Source organism: Grammomys surdaster, unplaced genomic scaffold (genome assembly GCF_004785775.1).
Source record: "Grammomys surdaster isolate TR1022 unplaced genomic scaffold, NIH_TR_1.0 206, whole genome shotgun sequence".
NCBI classification, from domain to species: Eukaryota; Metazoa; Chordata; class Mammalia; order Rodentia; family Muridae; genus Grammomys; species Grammomys surdaster.
In genome coordinates, this window is record NW_021604651.1 from 5,980,547 (window position 1) to 6,004,513 (window position 23,967).

General features: G+C 43.7%; 1 protein-coding gene across 1 annotated transcript in view; it reads left to right on the forward strand.

The window, feature by feature from the left end:
- Myo1e (myosin IE) overlaps positions 1-23,967 on the forward strand; it is a 191,658-nt gene that overhangs the window by 72,630 nt on the left and 95,061 nt on the right. Inside the window, exons 2-4 of the mRNA XM_028771305.1 lie at positions 4,329-4,472; positions 16,182-16,271; positions 20,528-20,622. Of these exons, the coding sequence (XP_028627138.1) occupies positions 4,329-4,472; positions 16,182-16,271; positions 20,528-20,622 (329 nt within the window). The remainder of the gene's footprint in view (positions 1-4,328; positions 4,473-16,181; positions 16,272-20,527; positions 20,623-23,967) is intronic.

Consider the following 23,967-nt stretch of genomic DNA (forward strand, 5'->3'; position numbering starts at 1 on the left):
TCTCTCTCTCTCTCTCTCTCTCTCTCTCTCTCTCTCTCTCTCTCTCTGTGTGTGTGTGTGTGTGTGTGTGTGTGTGTGATGACAAGCACTCCCTGATTCCAACAGCCTTTGCCATTAACCTGAGTTGCCTCCTATACAGTATCTTACTTATCTTTAAACCCTACTGGATGCTGAGGTCCTCCCATCCCTGGGCACATGATTGCTTCTGGGTCTTCCCTGCTCAGCCCTGGCTCTGCCTACTGACTTCTAATCACCTCCTCCTGTCTAGCTGGGGCAGCCTCCTCTAATCCAGGGTGCTGACCCTCCCCTCTCCCCTCTGTTCTCTCTACCTTTATCTTATCTGATTTTAAGTTTTTAAATTAAAAATTTCATTTTTATAAATTAATTTTTGAATTTAGCATACAAAGGAGTGGCCCTCTTGCTGGGTTCTTTAGACATCGGAGTCACTGTATTCTAAGCATTCGTGTGATACTTCCTCTCCTGGAAGCATGTTTTCTGTCTCATCTTTGTGCCCAATTATCTTTTTGTGGTGGGTTGGGAAAGAAAGGAAAAGGAAGCTGAGAAGATGCCTCACAATTTTACAAGATAATTCACAGTGTTGGGACTGGCTGTGAAGGAATTCACATATGCAGCCATTGTTGCTTGGATTGTCGGGAAAAGAGAAATGGAAATAATTACACATGTGCACACACACACACATGATCACACACATGAATACACATACACACAGATTCATGGCCAATTAGGTATAGAAAAGTTGTTCAATTAAAAGCAATTCAGTGTTTCAGTCTCTGGTGCTGAGTAGTCATTAGTGAAAATAGTGTGTCTTCTTTAGAAAAGATTTTTAAATTGTATTTTATGTGCATGAATCTTTTGCCTGCATGTATGTGTATGCACAAAGTATGTACCTATGCTTGTGGAGACCAGAAGAGGGCACCAGATTTCACAGAACTGGAGTTATAGACTTGTGACCCACCCTGCAGGTGCTGGGAATTTTCAAGAGCAGCAAGCACCCCTAACTTCTGACCGGTCTCTCAGCCCTGATGATGTCTTTTTAATGAGGAATTCCACCCAGATACAATCTGGTGTCCTGTTGCCATTTGAGTCTTGATAGTCAGGAGGACTGGGAAGGCAGTGGGAAGGAGCCATGTTTGGGCGGGCCTGAAAAGTGAACCTGCTTCACTTGTTGCCTTTGTGACTTCCTCCCTGGAGGTGGTGTGGCAGTGTGACACCCCCCCCCCCAATCAGGCTGTTGGGAATGATGAATGGACTGGTCGCAAGTCCACTGGGACAGTCTCCATCCAAGACGGTGTCATAGTGTGTGTGACAGGTCAGAAGTTGGAAGATCTCATAAATTGAAATGCTTGATGACAGCTTGGCTCAGGCACACAGCACTCAGGCACACAGCACTCAGGCACACAGCTCTCAGGCACACAGCACTCAGGCACACAGCACTCAGGCGCTCTGCTGGGTCACGGGGCAGAGAGGTGATGCTGAACAGTTGCCCTTGTGAGGGCAAGAGTGCTTGGAACTCTGACTATTTCGTATTACTAGCAAGTCTAGGAAAATATCAGAGTTGGAAGAATAATTTTGTTCTGAATATGTATCACTTTAGTACCATTGTAAAGTAAAACAAAACAAATACCACCACGCAACAAACACTGTAAGCTGGGTTTGCTTGTAACCACTCTCGGTTTGTGTTCCAGAGATACGTCTGGAAAGTGAGTGAAGAGGACATGACCCACAGGGCTTGTAGCTGGGTTGGTGGCATGTTTGCCTAGCATGCAGGAAGCTCTGGGTTCCATCCCCAGCACTGCAGAAGCCAGGCATGGTGGCTCATGCCTAGAATCCCAGAAGCCAGGAGGTAGAAACAAGAGGGTCGGAAGTTCAAGGCCATCCTCAGCTACATAGTGAATTTAAGGCCAGGTGACAATTTTTGATATTAATATCTGTGACAAGGACACACAGTAGCCTCAGCAGGGAGCATTGTTTTTTACATCAGGAGGAGAAATCAGACTCTGAGACAGCAGGCAGGACTGTGAGATGGCAAAGAGCCAGTGAACCTCATGACTGCCCACATGACGTGGGGATCCAAATCCGCATGCACCCTATGGCACCAGCCTCCCCTGTCCCTTGTAGACATTAAATAGCCACTTATCATGGCTTTCTATTTTCCTTAATTGTGTTTACATTTTTCAAAAAGAAAATAAATAACATGTTTTGGCTTTGTGTGTGTATGTGCGTGTGCATGCGTGTGCATTTCGCCCGGGTGCAGAGAGCCAGGGAGGAGTACCCTGGGCTCTGTCTGGTTGGAAGAAGCTCTGGGCTTTCGATGGGAGCCCTATGAGTCAAGCTGTGGGCAGTGCCTTCCCTCTCTGCGCTTGCCACAGAGGAAGGGGGTGTGGTGATGTCTGAGGTAATTTTGCAGAATTGATGTTGTGTGTAGTTCTGGGAAAGCCAAATATATCCTATAGACAGTTTCCCTCCACTAGACAGCATGGGTGGTAAACCTAGAACCTTTCTCGACAGCTTGAAGCCCTGGTGTGTGGTGTGTTGTTCTCAGTGGTGACTTTCTTCTTGGCTGGGTTTAGAGGATTGCTTTTCCCTCTGAACCTCTTGGGCTTCACTTTTAGCAAGGCATCTGTGTCCTCCTCAGACAGCATGAAGCAACTTCATATATTCTCCCTGTGAGGAAGTTAATGTGGCTTCCATTTTGTTTCTTTCTGTTTGTGCTAATTTCGCTGTCTGAGCAGCTGGCCTTTCTGGATACCCTTGTCCATAACTTTTCTCTGCTTTATTAAAACTCCTTCAAGTGAAGAGCTTACACAGTGGGGGCAGGGCTGAGCTGTGCTGGGTCCATCACACATAGCACCTCCGTGAAGGCACGTGAAGGGTTGATAGCAAATGACAATACTCTAGAATCTTGTCTCTTGTCAGGATTTCACGTGTATTCAAGTTTCTTTCCTTTTCTTTTTCTGTTTGTTTGTGGGGTTTTTTGTCCTGATGAGTATACATGAAAGCAAATGCCTTTCTTCTAATTTCTCTGGAAAATTCAAATGTTTGAGATCTATTTCAAAGGCCATTGCTCTAGCATGTCATAGGGTAAAGTGCCCCAGGCCCTTTATGCATACATTTTGTATGTCTATTTTGTATTTATTTATTTACTATTTGAGACAGTCTTGCTATACACCCCAGACATGTCTGGACCTTACAGTCCTTCTCCCTCAGCCTCTTTGGTGGTATGTTTACAGGGATGGACCACAATGCTCAATTTCATATGTGTCTGTGTGTTAACTGTTAGTGATCTGGGAATCACTATTCATCACTGCTGGTGTCCTTCAATGGATTGGAGCCCCCAAATGCAGCCACTTAAAGTGCTTCCTCCCACCAACCCCAAGACATGCTGGATGCATGGACATCCTGCTATAGGAATGCCACATGAGAGGAAGCCCCGCAGACCAGAGTCTTCAGAGGCCTCTCCTACTGCAGAAATAAATAGCCCTAATGCAGACCAGGGCCAAGGCCTCACTGGTTCAAGGAATGAGCCCAGGATGAGAGAAGGTCCCACCAAACACAGCATGTTCTGTGACCGTGCACAAGCTATCCTGTAAGATTTCTGGATGGAGTAGTGGTGCCTGACATCCAGTTTGGCATATCTTGAAAAAATGTGGATGGCCAGTCTGAGTGGCTATCAAGAAGTTTCGGAAGGAAAAGTAGCTCAGATGACTTGAGAAGGTGGCATTGTGACCTAACTGTAGGCAACACGCACGCTCATCACTTCTGGGTTCAATTCTACACTTTGCAATGTCAAGTTTTTGTTTAATTTTTATTTCACTGGCAAATTGAAGAAACAGATTTCGGTCAGTCCTCCATGTTGGACACTACAGATGGACCTCTGTGTTGGGCACTGTAGATGGTCCCTGTCACATGCACAAACCAAGTATGTTGGTACATGCCTATAATCTCAACACCCTTAAGGTTAGACAAGAGGATCACAAGCCAAAGTCATCCTTGGCTCCAAATTGAGTTCACACTATCTTGGGCTACATAAGACCCTGTCTAAAATTAACAAGTCAATAAGAAAATATTGTTTCAGTAGTACATTGGACCATGGTGATTCTTCCCCACTTATCTATAGGTAGCAAGGTTGAAACTCAAAATCTTTGCTGTGCTTTAATGCATTTTATTTGGGAAGATATGTATATTAGAATATATACATATGCAAGTGTGTGTGTGTGTGTGTGTGTGTGTGTGTGTGTGTGTCTGTGTCTTAGAAAACTCCAGGAGAATGTGAGCTATCTTAACCCATTTTGTGTTTTTGTCTCCAGGGCAGCAAAGGCGCCTACCGGTACCATTGGCAGAGTCACAATGTCAAGCATAGTGGTGTGGACGACATGGTACTACTCTCCAAGATCACAGAGAGCTCCATTGTAGAGAACCTGAAGAAGAGATACATGGATGACTATATTTTTGTATCCTTTATCCTGTCCTTTGCACAGCTCTGGGATAAGACTGTGCCACAGTACCGTGGTTCTCTGTCCAGGAAATCAGAGCTGATATCATTGACTCTCAATATTTTTGCCTTCACAGTGAGGGCTGAGCTTCCAAGGGCAAAGGCAAGACTCAAATGTTTTCCTGGCATTTCACGGAATCAAAGTGCAGCTCCACCACAGTGTTCCTTTGAGTTATAAGAGCATGCGTTCTAAGTGTCTAAGACCTCTGCCCGTCCTGGACAAAGTCCTTCTCTGCTCTGTGGGTGTTGTCCTGATAACATGGTAGAGACTCTTCAGTTCAGACTTGGAAGGTTTGCAAAGATCACCTCATGAACAGAGAAGCTACCTCCCCAGTTTTTCTGAACCTTTATATTTACTGAAGGAACATGAGAAGGGATGATTGGCTATTGAAATTCCTGGCGTGTTTCCCTCTTAATCTGCCAGATGGTGTTTTATAATAGGGCTTTAAAAACACAGAAAGCAAACCTCATGGAAATATATGTTGACTTCGTGATGAAAAAGAACTGTGTTAGGCGGGGGTGTTCAGCTAGCAGTCAGGACTTTTCTTTGGGACAGCTGTACATTAAAGAAATTGTCACCTGAATTAGTCATAGCCATGAAAGGTTTGTATTATCTGTACATCAGCACCATAGTGCTTAATGCTGATGCTACGGTGACCCCCAGAGTCTAGGAAACATGGGTGCCTTATGATATAATATGCATCTTGGATTTCATTTTGGACTTCACCCAGAATGCCTGGGGAAGTTTTCTCACTAGGGGCTTCTTTTTTATTATTATTATTTACAATGCTTACTTGACTCCCAGAAGCACCAAAACCTAGGCAGCCATACTTTTACAGGCTGCCTTGGCTGCCCACCCATCACTCTTGTGTTTAAGTATTTAACTCACTAGATACTCAGATTGCAGTGCCCGTTATTTCAAGGCACCATTACAGTCAGTACCGTGCTGTTTTTTTATTTACCACAAAAGGAATTTTCTCCAAGTATTTGTGCAATTAAATCCATAATGCCCTACTTTTAAGAATATATATATATGTATATATATGTATATGGATTTGTTGACCATTATGATAGCATTATTTAAATTTGTAATGGACAACAAGCAGTTGTTCATATATTTTTAAAGGTCTTAGTTTTAGTTTTGAGGATCTCATTATTTATCCCTGGGTGGCCTGTGTAGACCAGGCTGGACCTGCTCCTGCCTCCGAGTGCTTGGATTAAAAGCTTACACCATCATGCCCAAGCAAGTTGTTTTATTTTTATTTTCTAATTATGAAACTATGTGCATGTATACATGTATGTGCACATGAGGGTCAAAACTCTGGTCCTCTGCAAGAACAATATAACCTTTTAACCACTGAGCCATCTCTCTAGGCCCTAGAAATATTTTTGAGATATGGTGGGATGTTTCAATATATGTAGACATTATAGAATAATTAAATAAGGCTATTTAAGGTGTCTGTTACCTCCCATACTTGGATATATGTCATATGTGGTATGACCATTTAAAAATCTGTGATCAAATTTTTTTTTTCAATACAGTGTTTCTCTGTATAGCCCTGGCTGTCCTGGAACTCACTCTGTAGACCAGGCTGGCCTTGAACTCAGAAATTTGCCTGCCTCTGCCTCCCAAGTGCTGGGATTAAAGGCATGCACCACCACTGTCCAGCTCTCTGATCAATTTTGACATGCATATTTGTTCAGTACAGTCTAGCCAGAGAATTGTCTACAATAGCTCCTTTTTTCTTTCTTTCTTTCTTTCTTTCTTTCTTTCTTTCTTTCTTTCTTTCTTTCTCCCTCTCTTTCTTTCTTCTTCATTTTTTTTGTTTTGGTTTTTGAATGTGTTAGTTTATTAAGCGTGTAACAAGCAAAAGTAGAAAAGTGAATAGCACAAGGCAGAGAAAAGCAACAGCAAGACATCATTAGATCAGACAACTGGAATGGCCTGACTGAGAGCAAAGGCAACATCACCAAATTGAGAGTTAGCTTCATCCAGCAGATGTTGACTGGGGAGACCACATGGAGGCAGTCTATTGGAGTTCCCAATAAAGAGAGAGACCGTGGAGCAGTTTGTCCCCTTGGGTGAGATTCCCAAGTTAAAAACAACAACAAATAGTAACAGAATGATAATATCCAATTGGAGAGCTTACAAACCTCCGACAGAAACCAGCTGGGGAAGTTGAGCCATCAGCCTAGAGTTTCTGATTGAATCTGCACTCCATGAATGAGCTTCTCATGGCTGAACTTCCAGCCTCTTGTTTCTGCTGCAGACATTTTTACACTGTGGGATAAACAATAGTAAGGTTGGAAATAGTTTACTTTTTAGCAATTCTCAAGGGCACAATGTTTTTAATGCCCTTCGCTGCTTGCTGATCTCCCTCTGCCAAGTCCCCTGAGAGAGCCAGGGGTCCACCTGACCCAGAACAGGCCATTTTAGAGGAACTTGACAATGACATCCTTGGGTCTAAAGGGGGACTGAGAAGCTACTCAGCTCAAACATGGCAATTTGGCACTATAATGCCCTCTCTATTACTTTCTTTGTTTGTCTGTTTGTTTGGTTTAGTTTTTTGAGACAATGTTTCTCTGTGAAGCCCCGGCTGACCTGAAACTTGCTCTGTAGACCAGGCTGGCCTCTGCTTCCCAAGTGCTAGGATTAAAAGCACACACCACCGCTGCCTGGCACAATATTACATTGGTGTTAAGTTAGAGTAGACGTCATCCTCTTGATTAGCAGTGGCCTGCAGTTTACAGACAGATCCTGTCCACCATCATTTTTAAGCTGACGTTTCCCTGGGACCTTTGCACTACCTATCTGCTCTGCTCCCCTTAATTTATCTGTATGGGAGCAGGTGTGTGTACTTTCAGTTTCTCCTCTGGTCACATAAACTGAAATTTGTTTATTTCATCTGGACCATCCACAAGTGTTAGGTGTGTGACCCCATGGCACACAGAGGCACATAGATAGGACTGGAAAGAGCCAGGTGTAGATTGTGGATCGGGACTGCCTGACTTCCACCGGCTCAGGTACATACATCCCAGCTCTAGAGCCTGGCTTCCACCGGCTCAGGTACATATATCCCAGTTCTAGAAACTGTTTTAAATGTAAGATCAAAAGGTTGCCTTATTTAAAGAGAAAGGTGATTTTTCCACTGGCCTGTTTTCTGTGTGTCTCATATGTGCATTCTCATATGTGCATATATGTGCCATACACCCTTACGTGTACATATGGAGGCCAGAGGAGGACACTGGGTGTCTTCCTCTGTTCTCTCCATCTTGGTTCTTGAGGCAGTGTCTCTCTCTCACTGAACCTGAAGCTCACTGATTTGGCCAGGCTGGTTAGCCAGGAAGCTCCTGACATGGACCTGTCTCTGCCTCCCCAGTGCTGGGATTACAGGCATGTGCAGCCATGCCTGGCTTTAATGTGTACACTGGGGATTTGAACTCAGGTCATCTTGTTTTCACAACAAGCATTAGTACCCACTGAGCCATTTCCCAGTAAAAATGTGTGTCTGCTGACTAAGAGAAGACAAAGATAATGATGACAGCGGTTGCCTAAAGTTAGTCCAGCCCCAACCCAGACAGCTTGCTCCTCATTGGACTGTTTACATGTAAGACTCCAGAAGCTTCTTGCAGACAGAGAAAAAAAATTGCAGGAGCCTTTTAAAGCAGTATATGATCATTTAACATGACGTATACAATGCATCCTCACAAAGGGAAAGACACTAAAACCAGTAGAAATCCTGCTGCCAGCGTGATTTCCCATGATCCTCTCAGCATATAGCTTTATTCCCGAGCATGTACTCACACATATGTGCTTTCTTGCTGTGTAACAATAGTGTATCAGCCTCCTTGTGCAGTTTTTCTTGGCTCCCCACCCCCCACACCGCATAGTTCTTGGCAAGAGATGTGTTGTATTAAGTGTTCACTGAAAATCTGTCGACTCTCAAGCCTTTTTAAATTCAAGACAGCGAAATTTTTTAATGACTCAACGGGGCAGGGGGTGAGGTTAGTGAATGCTTTTGAGTCAATAACTGAGTAATGGTGTGTTCTCCCAAGGAAATGAGCTACTTGACCACTAATGACTTTATGATATAGACATCTCTACCCACTCGACAGAAATGTGCTTTCTTTTGGCAGGTGGGAGGGAGTCACTTTCAGCTCAGAGGAGGGCTGGCGATGCTGATGCTGACGATGCTTATAACATACTGCTATGTCTGCCTCCCGCTTTCTCTCTACTTAGTGATCACAGTCTCCTGCTTAAGAAATGACCCATAACATAGCATCCCTGTAATAAAAGATGATTTCTTTCTTTGTTTCTTCTGTGTTTGTTAAGGCAATATAGATACCTCCTGCCCATAATACCAGCACTGTTTTGTATTGTAGGTCATCACGAAGGGCAATCAGTGACTAATGCATGCAGGCCAAGCACAGTTGCTTTGTTCTCCATTAGGAAACAAAACCCACTTAGAACATGCTGACATTGTCCTACCAATAATGCCTGCATTTTGAGCTATTTATCCCCCAAGGAAGGAAGGATGAATTTGCCATCCATTCATGAAGACAGCTGCCACCCTGCTTACAATTACTTTCTGAAGTGTGTGAGGGAAGAAAGTTCTGGAACTTAGAAAGAAAAGAGCTGCAGTGGCACTCTGTTGTCTGTCCGTTCTGGCCGCGTGGCTGAGGAGAATTCCCGTGTGAAGCTTTTCACACTCTTCTACTCCAACTGTCTCGCAACTGTAAACCTCAAAGGTCACACTCAGACGTGCTTGGCATTTTTCAGCCTTCAGTGAGGAGCTGAGGCTGTCCTGCCAGACCAACAATTGCAAGAGGCAGTGAGCTCTTGGTCATTCCGAGTGAAGCTTGGCCGTGGGCAGACAGTTCCCAGAGTGGACAGCATGCTGGGTGAGACATTAGTCTTGTGACTGGAGCCAAGGAGTTGAGTTCTGGCTCGGACTGTCCCCAAATATATGACTTTGGACAATGCTCCCCCCTCCTCCTTTACTTTCCAGTAACATATGCAGCGAGGTTGGCTTATCGCTGCATGCTGTCATCACATTCAGTAGTGCAACACTCATAGCTTTGCCTGATATTCAAAGCAACATGGGCTGACCGTGTGTCTCAGTTGGCAGACTAGCCTGACTATGGCTCCCTAGCGTGCATGAAACCCTGGGTTCGATCCCCACAACCACAAAAGCCAAGTACTGTCTCCCCAAGAGATGCAGTCAAAAGGATCAGCCCTTTGACAGCATCCTTGGCTACACTGTAACTTGTAGGTCAGCCAGGGGTACAGGAAAACCTGTCACAGAGAATATTCAACAATGGGCCAGAGAGATGACTCAGTAGTTAGGAATGCTTGCTGCTCTTCAAGAGGACCAGAGTTTCCAGCACCTACAGTAGGGGCTCATTCACAACTGCTTATGATTCCAGCTCTGGGGAATCGAATACCCTCTTCTGGCCTTCATGGACACCCTGTTATACGCATACAAGCACACATAGACGTAAGTAAAAGCAAATCTTTAAAAATAAGAAATAATTGATTTTTAAAGTTAAAAACATATAGGCAGAAGTGCATTCCCTCTGCATTCCAGAAAAGAGTGTTTTACAGTACATGTATCAAAAGGAAATTGTCTAAATCCAAAGAATAGTCTCTTTTCTTTTGATTTATTTATTTATTTGATGCATATTGGTACACCGTTGCTCTCTTCGGACACAGCAGAAGAGGGCATTGGATCCCACTACAGATGGTTGTGAGCCACAGTATGGTTGCTGGAAATTAAACTCAGGACCTCTGGAAGAGCAGTCAGTGCTCTTAACCGCTGAGCCATCTCTCCAGAGCCCCCCCCCCCACAAAGAATAGTCTCTTATACCAGATGAATTGAACTTGGTTTGTTAAATTTATTATTGTTGTTGGGGGAGGGACACAAGGTCCAGAAGTCGGAGGACAGCTTTCAGGAGTTGACTGTCCTGACACCTTTATGTGCACTACAGGGATGAAACCCGGGTCATTAGGGGTGGTGTCGAGTGTGGGCCCATTGAGTCATCTCAACAGCCCTGAATTGAGCCTCATGAAAAATTCAATGTGTTGTTCTTTTTTATTTCCCATGTCATTTGTGCTGCAGGTTAATGAGCATTCACAGAAGCCTGTCAAACATCTGGGAACCAATCAGTTAAAGGTCTGTCTGGTTCCTCTTACCTCTCGTTGTCTAGGAAATGAGATGCCCCTCCCCCACCCTCCTTTTATTTGGTATCATAGATTCATATCTACCTGCAGTTTGAAAATTATCCTTAAGCCACATCTTCACTGTGGAAGATTATGTGTGTAGAGATAATGGTCCTGACAGTGTCCCCAGAGGCACACCTGAATTATGTATTAGCTGTGGGAGGCAGTGCTGAGGGACTCCCTGGATCTCTGCCCCCACCAGGCCCTGAGCCCTCTGGGTATTAGCTGAGGTCTCTAAAGACCCAGCCAGATAGAAAAGGTGAAATTGTTTAGATACACAGCGAAGTAACTGACTTTGTTTCCTTGGAATAATTTATTTCCTATCAGTTCTGATGCTGGTAAGTTTGTGGGTACTTAGCGTGGAATCAGGACACACTGACCATCTCAAACCAAACTTGTTTTTCATCTGTCTTATCAAATAATGATGCTCTTGGGGACCCTGCCAGGCAATTGGGGGAGAAGCTAGAAAATCCCCTTCATCCTTTCCTGGGTTACTGTTCTAGGCCTAGAACAGTCTTTAAAAGGATGCTTATAGAACACAATAAAACAACACTGGCTCCATTTTCTGCCCATACTCACCTGTGCTCTATTTATTAGGCAGCTGGGGAGGATGCCTTTGGCCCTATCCTCAGGGAAGCCTTTTATCCTCCTGTGACAGTGACCAATTTGTCCAGTATTTCCTGTGAACGGAAGAGGCATAGTCCTCTGTGGAGGGATCATGTATGTCTTCCCATGTTTGTTTTTTCCTCAGCCTTCACATTGCTTTTATCCTAGGGACTAGTTATAGCCGTTGAGCAAGAGAATCCAGAAGAAAGATAAACCTGTCCCTTTAGTTTTAGTTATTAGAGTCCTACCAAATCTTTAAAAACAAACAAAAAAGAGACCCTACTAAGATAGATTCTATTTTATTTATTTATTTATATTTTAATTTATGTGTATGGACGTTTTCTGCATTTGTGAACCCACATGTATGCTTGATGCCTGAGAAGGAACTTGGATCCCAGGAACTGGAATTACAGACAGTTGTGAGCTGCAGTGTGGGTGTTGAGAATTGACACCAGGTACTCTGGAAGAGTAGCTAGTGCTCTTAACTACTAGGCCATCTCTCTAGTCCTCTAAGGTAGATTTTAGAGTAGACAAAGCCTCCTAATTCTAAGTCAGAAGAGGCTGCAGAACACCCCTGTCCCTCTGCGTGAATCCTTGCACTGCTAACTTAAGGTTGATGGGTAAGTAAAACAGGGAGACCCACTTACATGTCAGCCTTGGCCAAGCATGTCACCTTTTAGTACAAGTGTATCCCAAATATTACTCTAGGAATACCTATGATCTAAACGCTTTCATTGCTTCCATGATGTCTAAATTTAATGAGGTCATCTATATTCTTATTTGCTTCTCTGACAAGTCAACTAACAATAGCAATGGCAGTACTTGCTAGTTACAGAAAGACTACACTCATTGCATTCCCACCCAGTCAATAAAGTCTCTAGCTCAGGCTGACCCTCAACTCTGCTGAGGATAGCCTTGAACTTCTGATTCTGTCTCTGCCTCCTAGGTCCTAAAATCTCAGGCATGTACCCTGTACCCGGTTTATGTTGGCACTGGCGACAGAACTCAGGATTTAGTGTTGCTAGGGAAGTGCTTCTCCAGCCAAGCTGTATTCCTGTCTCTTGTTTCTTTTTGATCAGGAATGTGAACTCTGGAGCTGGCCTGCCTGCATGGGGAAGTTGCCCTGCCTCTTCCTGGCCTGTGTGTTTGAGCAGATTTTAAGTATTCTTTTCTTAGAGAAAGCTTGCCTAACTGGAACCATAGGATTGCTGTGATGTACCACAAAATGTGTCTGTGTTCGTTCAGTTCTGCCAACAATTATGAAGTGTTGGTGACAGTATCACAGATATCTTTCACCTCTTAAACACTTAAGTAATTAAAAAAAAGAAAAACTTCATCACCTCCTTTGCTCTACTATTAAGTCATCTTTATTTTCCAATGTGGAAGGACTTTCTCGTCAGTAACAAACGAAGTCAAAAGGCAATCGAGTCATTCTACACTGTATGTGTGTGTGTGTTTGTGTGTGTGTTAAAATTACATGACAGCCATTGATATTTATACTATCTATATATTCCTAATTTTGCATCTCATCGAAGGTCAACATTGTCACCTGCATTACGATTTCAGAGCTGTTGCTATGTGATGACACGTGTGTCTTAGAGTGTGAGTTGAGGGAAGAGTAGCTGAGTGCTGATTGCCATTCATTCATTCCTTCATTTATTTCCATAGCAAGGTTGTTAATTAAGTAGGTCTTAGTTTATCTCCATCCATTAGCCACAGCTTAGCGGTATGATGTTCTGTACTGTCTGGGAAATGATCTATACTGGCTGTGCTTTCAGCTTTGAGTGCGTGAAGTTATTAAGTATGTAGCAAGTGAGAGTGAAATAATGAAGGGGGATAGACAGACAGACAGACAGACAGATAGACAGATAAATAGGCAGACGGAAAATAGATAGGCAGATGGAAAATAATTGAAAGATAGACATATCTGATAGGTAGACAGACAGAGAGACAGACAGACATCAAGTACTCAGAACACCCAGCAGAAATCAGCCAGGGAGGCTTCATTAAAGCAATCAGCTCAAGTTCTTGTTTGAGAGGCTCCTAGGCAGGGTAGGGTGTCTTCTAGGTGAAACATCCAAGTAAAAGAACAAATAGCAGCAGACAGAGAAGGCCTCATCGAATCAGGGTGCACAACATCCATCAACAATGGAAGAGGGAAGGTGTGGTAGCCAGCTGAAGTTCCCAGCTGAGCTTCCTCCCACGGCTAAAGTATCTGGGGTCCCCAGGAAAGACACTTTTATATCAATAGTGACCTCTGTTGGAAGTAATTTATCTGCTTGCTATCCTCAATGGCACGGTGAGTTTACTCCTGGGCTCTTTGGCTGTTCTCCCCTCCCTTGTCACACTTTATATCACCAGTCCATCCTCAGACATGGGGACTTAGAGGACACTTGACAAAATATTCTTGTGTCAGAAGTCAGGGTCGGGGACCCAGAGAAGCTTCTGAGCTCGAAGGACACATGACAAGCTACAGGGCTTGGGGATCCAAGCCGTCTGAGCCAGCCCTCTGTTATATATCCCAATTATAGAAATGGCTCCCTGGGAGGAAATTCACAGTTTTGTATCTTTTTCTATTTAAAACTATTTGTTTGTAAGTAAACTTAGTTTTAATGATTTTTGTAAAATGAAGATTTTCTGATTCAGTAATTAGTTGAACAATTTGGAGTGAAGCATAGTTGTGCACACCTGTAGATCCCAGTAGTTGGGAAGATACAGCAGGAAAATCACATGAATCCAAAAGATGGAGGAGGCCAGCCTAAAAGACAGCAAGAGACAGTGCCTCAAAAACAAGAAAAACAACAGAGATCCAATGGTGGGGGTGGGGGATCTCAAAAACAAGAAAAACAACAGACATCCAATGGTGGGGTGGGGGTGGGGCTTTTTATTTTTTATTTTTTTTAATGATTTTCTTTCCTCCGTGGGAACAAGATGTTTAATTTGCTATCTTTGTTCACTGATGAATTCCCAGCATCTAAAAGTGCCTGATGTATTATAAACAACCAACAAAAGATAGTTGATTGTTAAATAAAAAAGGAATTGGGCAATCTAATAACATTCCCCTTACTTGGATGCGTTAAGATGTATAAAACTGGGTTAGGGCAAGAGTGCTTGCTATGCAGGCATGAGGACCTGAGTTTAAATCCCCTAGCATCTATGAGAAAAGCTGGCTGTGGCTATGCACGCCTGTAACATCAGCACTGAGTAGGGCGGAGATAGGACTGCTGGGGTTAGCTGTCTGCCGGCCTAGCTCCAGAGGCAGTTAGAGACCCTGCCTCAAGAGAATAGGCAGAGGGCGATAGAGGAAGACACCCAGCATCCTCCTCTGGCTTCCTCGGGTGCACAGACACACCCCACACAAATGTGTGCACGTGCTACACACACATGGTACACCTTCCAGATAGACACACCCCACACAAATGTGTGCACGTGCTACACACACACGGTACACCTTCCAGATAGACACACCCCACACAAATGTGTGCACATGCTACACACACACATGGTACACCTTCCAGATAGACACACCCCACACAAATGTGTGCGCGTGCTACACACACACATAGTACACTTCCAGATAGACACACATACATTTTCTTCAATTAAAACAATTTCAAACACACATATACAGATTGAGACTGATTGATTTTAGGGAAGCTGAAGAGAAGGCTCACTGGGTAAAAGTGTTTGCAAAGTTTGATGACCTGAGTTCGATCCCTGGAACCCACATAAAAAGCCGAATGCAGCCAGGTTGTGTTGGCACACACCTTGAATCACAGCACTCAGGAGACAGAGGCAGGAGGATCTCTGTGAGTTCAAGGCCACAGAGCTAATTCCAGAACAGCCAGAGCTACCTAAAGAAACTCTGTCTTGAAAGAAAACAACAAACAAAACTCGGCTGGATTCACATACAAAACAAGAACACAGCAGAAACCACAAGAGAGACCCTCCCTCAACAAGGAGGGAGGGAGGACCAGATCCAGGAGGCTGTCCTCCGGCCGCCACACAAGCACTGTGGACCCATCCCATTCCACAGAAAATAATTAGAAAAAAAAATTTTTTATTATACAGAAAAACTTTAAATCCAGCACATACTTCCTCTCAAAGAAGCCTCCTGGATCCCCAGATAATACCTTTCTTCTCTAAACCTCATCTATATGAGATTATTTTCTTCTCAGAATGTAAATGGGTAAAAATCAATGAGATGAGACTTTGAGAATTAGGACCCTTGGAAAAACATTGGTTCTTCTCCTTTCCCCTAAGCTTCCAGGTCCCTCTGTCTGTCTGTCTTGGTTTTTTGAGACAATGTTTCCCTGCATAGCCCTGGCTGTCCTAGAACTCATTCTGTAGACCAGGCTGGACTCAGAAATCCTGCTTCTGCCTCCAGAATCCTAGGATTAAAGGCATGAGCCAGCACCGCCCAGTCTTCCTCTGTTTGTTAAATGGAGAAGAAAACATTCATCATCTACTCCAGTAGAACAAATTCCAAGGGAACCAATACATCTCATTTCAGGAGAATGCTAACTGCCCAGGTTGTGCCATGCAAGGTTCTATTCTCTGTCTGTTGGATCCTTGCCCTCTATGTTGCCAGTCTAAAAGGAGTGTGCTTTAGTTTGTAATGATTCCTTTTGCAGCAGCTGGATAATGAGCCTCATTACTGTTCCCCGGGAGGAGTAAGACCTGCGCTAATTGAATAACTGCGTTTTCCTTTGTGGTGTTTACAAAGTGTGTGTGTTCACTTCCCTCCCGGCAGCTCATTGCATGCTCTGCAACATCTGTTCATTGACTTTGAAAAACATGTTTCTATCCAGATGAATGGACCTTAACCAGGTTGAAATTCAGACATACATAGGGTCTGTATTAATCTCTGTCAACCCTTTCAAGCAAATGCCATATTTTGGAGAAAAAGAAATTGAAATGTACCAAGGAGCGGTAAGTTATATAGTCAATAAGTTGCTGTTTATGGGTTTTATTATTTATAAATAGTTTTCCTTGAAGTTAGCAAGACATTTGTATTTTCTTATGAATTATTTATTGTGGAAGGTCAAGTGACAGTGCTTGTTTTTAACAATGGATGCTGATCTTAAGTAGCTCAAAGGAGTATAGACTGTCTAATGTGTGGGTTCATTTACATACAGACTTAATCAGGTGGGCTCTTGAACCCAGAGTTTGGGGTGCTCTTCTGGCTTTCACGTGTGCTTCAAAGTTGTAAGTAATAAAGAGTATCACAGTGGGAGCTACAGAGGTGTTGAAACCTGAGCGCCTGAGGGCATGTCCCAGACTGCTGGTCAGAAGGCAGTGCGTAGCAGTGCACACTTGTAATCTCAGCATTGAGGAGGTCCCTGGGGTGGGCTGGCCAGTCTAGCCTAGTGGTGAGCTCCAGCCCAGTGAGAGACCCCATCCCAAAAGAGTTGAACTTCATTCCTGAGGGTAGCACCCAAAGTAGTCCTCTGTCCTCCGCATGAAAGCAGGCATACACACACATATTTGCATTCACAAACACACACACACACACACACACACACAGACTTTAAAAAAACAATCATGGGTAAAAATAAATAAGATACTGGGAGCTTTGAGTATTAGAACCCTCCATAGGCCTTGGCCATGGCTTGAAAATGAATCTTTCGATACTTCATTTACTAATATGACTGATCTCTGTTCAAACCTATTTTCATAGTCATTTTGGTTTTTTGGGGGTTTTGTTTTGTTTTATTTTTCGAGACAGGGTTTCTCTGTATAGCCCTGGCTGTCCTGGAACTCACTCTGTAGACCAGGCTGGCCTTGAACTCAGAAATCTGCCTGCCTCTGACTCCCAAGTGCTGGGATTAAAGGCGTGCGCCACCACTGCCCGGCCTTTCATAGTCATTTTATCTGTGGATTTAAAGTTAAACCAGCAATCTTTCCTAAGGTGTCTCATTCCAGTTCATCACTCTTCTTGGCCCTAGACCTCTGCATCTTCTTCCTTCCCTCCCTTCCTCACAGCAGAAGCACAAGGGCCCTTATTAATCCCAGCCTCTGAAAGCCAAACAAAAGCCCACAGAAATCCATCAGTTGAAGTGGAAGGGAACTTACCCACAGCAAGTGCACTCCCCATTGTTACCAGATGAATGCTGCTGGTAGCCGGAGCCCAAGGAGGCTGCCACGAGAAAGATCTGTGATAATGCTGCTTTTATCAGGGGCCAGCACAAGGACACACTGTCAGCAGAGTTCCAGCCCTGCCCTGGTACCCTAGTCCACCATCCTGGGGCAGCTGGCATGGAACTGGCCTGACACTCTCAGTAACAGTAAGACTCCACCACAGAGATCTGAGACACGTGCGAACACACACACACACACACACACACACACACACACACACACAAGCAAACACCTGTGTTTCTAGTTCTCTGAAAAGCCACTGTGTGCCAGTTCCCTTTATGTTGTTTATCTTTTCAAGAGTTCTTTGTACAGAAATGCCATTTTTCATCATTATTTTCAGTGGCACATGCTTTTAATCCCAGCACTTGGGAGGCAGAGGCAGGTGGATCTCTGTGTGTTTGACGCCAGCCTGGTCTACAGTGTTAGTTACAAAATAGCTAGAACTACATAGTGAAACCCTGTGTCCCCTACCCCCAAATCTTTATTTTCAGCACTCATGGTAACACTGTTATACAATTGGTTTTTACTGAGTATTACATACTGTATGTGTTTTCAACAATACAGTCCGTATGAATTCTATGTCACACTCTCTACCCTATTTTACAGAGGAGGAAACTGCTGTCCAGAGAGCAGTACCAGAATCTACTGAGCTAGGAGTTAAGCTTGGGTCTTAATGACTTAGGGGGTCTTGATTGAGAGATAGGAGACTCAGAGGAGATGGCTATTCAATAACCCCTAGACCCCAGAGGCTTGATGAAAGGGTACATGGGAAACCTGGATGAACAAATGGGACTCCTGAGATGGGTCTGTAGCTCTGTTGCCTATGAGGTACAAAGTTCTGGATTCCACCCTGAATATACCAGGCCTGGGATTCATGAGACCCTGCCTGGGGGATAGAGAGTGTAAGTGACCCTCAAGAGCTAAGGGTATAGCTTTCATTAAGCAGTTTTGGAGCTTTAGTAGGGAAAGGCTTGTGTCCTAGTTAGGGTTACTATTGCTATGATAAACACCATGACCAAAAACAAGTTGGAGAAGAAAAGGCTTATTTGCTTACACTTCCATATTGCAGTCCATCATTGAATGAAGACAGGACAGGAACTCAAGCAGGCTTGAAACCTGAAGGCAGGAGCTGATGCAGAGGCCATAGAGGGTTACTGCTTACTGGCTTGCTCCCCATGGCTTGCTGAGTGTGGTTTCTTCTAGAACCCAGGACCACCAGTCCATAGAAGACTCCACCCACAATGAGTTGGGCCATCAATCATTAATAAGGAAAATGCTCTATAGGCTTGCCTATGGCTCAGTCTGATGGAAGCGGTTTCTCAGTTAGAGTTCCCTCCTCTCAGGTGACGCACACGCGATCCTGTGTCAAGCTGACATAGAACTAACCAGCACAGTTTGTCTCCTCATTTCTCTTCACTACTCAGCATTCTCTCTGCTCCCCCTTCTTCTAATCTCCATCTTCTTTTTTTACTTACCTGTTTCCAAAGAGGCGTTAAACATAGCCCTGACCTAGGGATCTCTGTAGGAGAAACTCATCTAAGATCATGCCCTGAGATCCCAGCAGGCCTGCCCCTGTCACCATGAAGGCAGGCTTAACATACACCTTGACCCCTGTCAATTCTGCATTCCCTCCTACTCTCGCTAGGTAGTTCCCTGTGGTTATGGCTTTATCTTTTAAAATTACACTCCTGTCCATCTTTTCACTTACCCTCTTGGACCCTCAGAGACAGAGCAGTGTGTCACCCCGCACTCAGTTCAACAGCCTCAAATCTAGCAAGCCTTATTTTCTCCACTCCTGCACCACAGGAAGCATTTGTTATTTGTGTTTGCTTTGCCTTATTTCTTTGTGTCCGGTGTGCATATGGAGGGGAGAGAACAACTTGCAGCCATGTGGGCCCCAAGGATCAAACTCTAGTCAGCCAGTTAAGTGGCAATTGGCAAGTGCCTTTATTCAATGAGCCACTTCAGCAGTCCTGACTGTTTGGAGATCAAGTCTCATGTGTAGCCCAAGGTTGCCTTGAACTCACTTAAACTATACAGTGGATAATGACTGTGAACTCCTGTAAATTCTGGGATTACCTGTTAGTTTTTGAGGTGGTGAAAGTGAGTGCCTAACAACTGAATAAATGGGCTGGAGTCAGCTGACAGAATGAGTCTCTTAGAGATGGGCCATGATTTGATCAATGGACTTCTTTTTATGTGTATGAGCATCTGCCTGCATGTGTGTCTGTGTGCATGCAGTGCCTGAAGAGACCAGAGGGGGCATCAGATACCCTGGAAGTGAGGTTACACCACTCATGGTTTTGAGCCACCATGTGGGTGCTGGGAGCTGAACCTGGGTGCTCCGGAAGAGAAGCCAGTGTTCTTAACCACCAGGTCATCTCTTCAGTACCTAATTTTAAATCTGTAAATGGTTAAACACCCTTTCTACACTCCAGGAGACTCTTATTGTAGTTTGTCAGCTCCAGCCCTCCCCTTTTAGAAAAGAAGCAAACTAGCCAAACCAGTTTATATCTGAGAGGAACCAGCACACCTCTTGCTGTCTTCTTGTAGAAAACTTTTCAAGTTTTCCTCCTTGTCCATACATAAACCCCTCAATCCCCAATGAGATCCGAAGATGGCAACTTGCATTTTCAAGAAGAATAATCCTGTGGACATTTAGAGTTCTGGTCAAAGTGAGACCCAGGATCTTGGCATGCCCTTTTCTGACAAATATCAGAATGCCTGTCGGTTGCCAAATGTCTCTAGAATTTGAAAGTACAATGTCCTTGCGGAGGCATGCCTAGGTGGAAGGGTGGTGCACCTGGGTCATGTGTGAAGGCTGAATCATAGGCATGCCTATGGAAAAGTCCTTCCCAACTCCACCTTCGCTTCCCCAGGGTGTATCAGGCCATAACCAAAGACATTTTATGAGTCATTAAGTCATGAATGCTCTAGACATTTTGCCTATAAATGCTCTAGACACGGGCGCTGTGCGCCACCGTGTTATGGGTCATTCCACACAAAGAAACTCACTGTGGTTTTGGTTTCTGTTTTTGCTTTTCTAGGCGCAGTATGAGAACCCACCTCATATCTATGCCCTTGCTGACAGTATGTACAGAAACATGATCATTGACAGAGAGAACCAATGTGTCATCATCAGGTAGGAGAAGAACCCAGGTCAGCCAGACTCCAGCCCTGAGCTGTCTGAGCACCCCTGAGATTTGAGGCCACTCAGCATGTCTGAGGAGCCAGCAGGAGCTGCTTGGTTTACTTTTAATTGTCCCTTGTCTAATGCCAGAGCATCAACTTTCAGGGGAGGAGCTCACCCTTCCTTGAGTCATCAGTTAATGGTTGTTGGGGGAGGGGAGGCATTTTCTTCAACAGTGTAGCCACTGATAAGTTCCCGAGTTCTTGAAAATCTACAATGGTAATGGAAGCCACTCAGTCACTGAAAATAAAGAAATGAATAAATAAATAAATAAATAACCTGAAAATAGAAGGGGAACTAATTGGGGACAGAAGTGACTTCAGAAGTGAGAGGCTGTGCTGGCTACTTTGTACCAATTTGACAAGCCTTGGGGGGGGGTGTTCTAAGAGATAGAATGCAGGCTCTCTTCCCATGTACTTTACTGACTGACTTCTTCCCGGCTCAAGATAATTCTTATCACACCTTAAAAAGAAATTCTTCCTGGTTTGGAAGGCTATGCTTAATATGTCCAAGACTCAAGGTTTGGTTCCCAGAATTGCTGCACAAATAAAAAAAGAAGCCTTGTATTATCTGATCTGCTCCATATCCCAATGCTGGAACTGAGTTACACATTCTTTGTTGCAGCTGGTTTGTTAGCATTTAGAATCCAAACAAAGCCCACACATCTCCCCTGGTTGCTGTGTCTCTCACTGTCTCCTAGTCACTAAGTAATCTCCTTCATTCTCTGTTTTTCTTGGCATTCATTTGTTAAAGAGGAGGGTTGTAGGCCCTTCCAGGCACTGGCTAACTGTATCCTGTGATGATGGCAACCCTCCCACTCTGCTCTTTATTTCCTGTTGTCATAGTTACTTGTCTCCTTGCTGCACAAAATACCTGACAATATCAATTTACAGGTTGAAATTTGGAGGTCATTTACACCGTAAGCATAATAGTTGCATGTCAATTTCTATATGAAGGTTTACTTTGGCTCACAGTTTTAGGGTACAGTAAGGACATGAGGTGGCTGGTCACATTGCATCTGCAGTAGGGCAAGAGGGGGATAGATGCTGGTGCTCACCTAGCTTTCTCTTCTTATTCAGTCCAAGACCCCAGGCAATGGGATGGTAAGTCCACATGCAGGGTGGGTCTTCCTGCCTTAATTAATCCAATCTTGAAACTTCTTCATGGGTATGGCCAGAGCCCTACTAGGCGATTCTAGGTCCTGTCAAGTTGATAGTTGATGTTAATGACCACATGTATAAATTGATAGTATGTCTCAAAGCATGGCCAGATGCAAATTTATTTTTTACAAAAACATGTTATGCAATGAAGGTCATTCCCGTTGGTCTCTCTCTGTGTGATGTTCAGAGTGTCAATCCATCCATTCTCAATTCTCATCCTCATGACCATTCCTCAAAGTTATTTTCTCATTCTATTATTTCTTTTACATGTGTTAGTTGAGCATTTTTTAAATTTCATCTTAAAAATGTAATCTTTATGGGAAAACTGGATAAAATGCCTACTCATTGTCATTTCTTCTCACTTCTTCAAAGTAATGAGTTGTTGCCCAGGCAACCTCTGAAGGTAGCATGTATTTATTTTCAGTATCACCTCTAACTAGTGAATTTAAACCAGCCTACCTGTTTACACTAAAGCCATTTCTTTTTTTTTTTTTTTTTGGTTTTTTGAGACAGGGTTTCCCTGTATAGCCCTGGCTATCCTGGAACTCACTCTGTAGACCAGGCTGGCCTCGAACTCAGAAATCCACCTGCCTCTGCCTCCCAAGTGCTGGGATTAAAGGCGTGCGCCACCACCGCCCGGCAAAGCCATTTCTTTAGTGTCTCAGATAATCTCCCTTCTGCCAGTAAGGGCCCCTTGTCTAGGCCTCCGTGTCATTAACACAGCTCAAGGCCTCTCGGATCATTTTCTTGTGGCAAATGGTCCAGGCTCATCCTGTTTATGTCATCCTGAGACCTGGAACTGGCCCTTTCTCCAAGGGGTCTTTGTTCAATGGAATGGGACACAATCTTTAGACACCACTGATTTCGGCACCAGCTGTCAGTGTTTCTATTCTCTGCAATGGACAAAGCTAAGAAATTTGAATTAAAATAAAAAAAAAGATCAATGAGGCATAGGTTCATTCTGTCACTTCTAGATTGTTTTTAAGGTTATAGAGGGCTGTTTGTTTTAATTTATTATTATTATTATTATTATTATTACAACTATTTTGTGTGTATGAGTATTTTATTTGAAATCTATATTTGTATACCATATGTGCAGATTGTACATGTGTTAAAATATCTTTGATTTGATTTTTATATCTATAACTTGTCTCTCTGATACTAAAAAATTATTGGTCCCTGATGACTTAAATAAAATTATTTCCCTTATATTGTATTCATTATATTTGTATATGCATATATGTACATACATATATGTATTTAAAATAATACCAATATTATTATAACACCAATAATAATAATGCCAATTGGTAGCAATACTGAATTCATTTTAAAATTTATTTTTGTTCTTTTGGTCTATATATCCAATATTTACAGCCAAAATATCAGAGTTTAAGGATCCATTCATTTTTATTTTGTGTGTGTGAGTATCTTGCCTGTATATATGTCTATGTGCCATATGTATATCTGGTCTCCATGGAGGCCAGAAGAGGGTATTGGATCCCCTGGGACTGAAGTTATAGATGGTTGTGAGAAAACATGTTGGTGCTGAGGATAGAAGCCAGGTCCTCTGCAAGAGCAGCAAGCACTCTTAACTGCTGAGCCATCTTCCCAGCCCCCCAAATATTGGATTTTAAAAATCAGCTAATTTAACATTTTCTATGCCTTTCATGTGTCAAGAAGGTCTGCCATTAGAATTCTTTACGCTCTTAATTTTAATGGTTTAAGACTGTAAATGTTACACTTATCATTGACTTATTTTGTTTCTTTGAGGAGGGCTCTCACTGTGTAGCCCACGCTGGGTCAAGCCTCTTGCCTTCGGCTCCTAAGTGCTGGAATTATAGCTGTGAAAGACCCTCACTCAATGAGTGTCTTTCTCCAGGGAGACCCGCACCCAAGGAGGACCGAGACCAAGGTTCGGATGCAACAGCAAAGAGGTTTATTCAGTACGCACGGGTACCCGGGAGTCAGAATCTCCGAAGAGGTCTGCTCCCCGAGTGTCTAGGGGCATGAAGTTTTATAGGGTTTGGAAGCGGGAAGCTGATTACAGAAGCAAGAAGCATAGTTACAGGGTTCTGATTGGATATTTTAAATGAGGCTACGGTTGAACGTAGGGCAAAAGGCGGGTTCCAGGAAC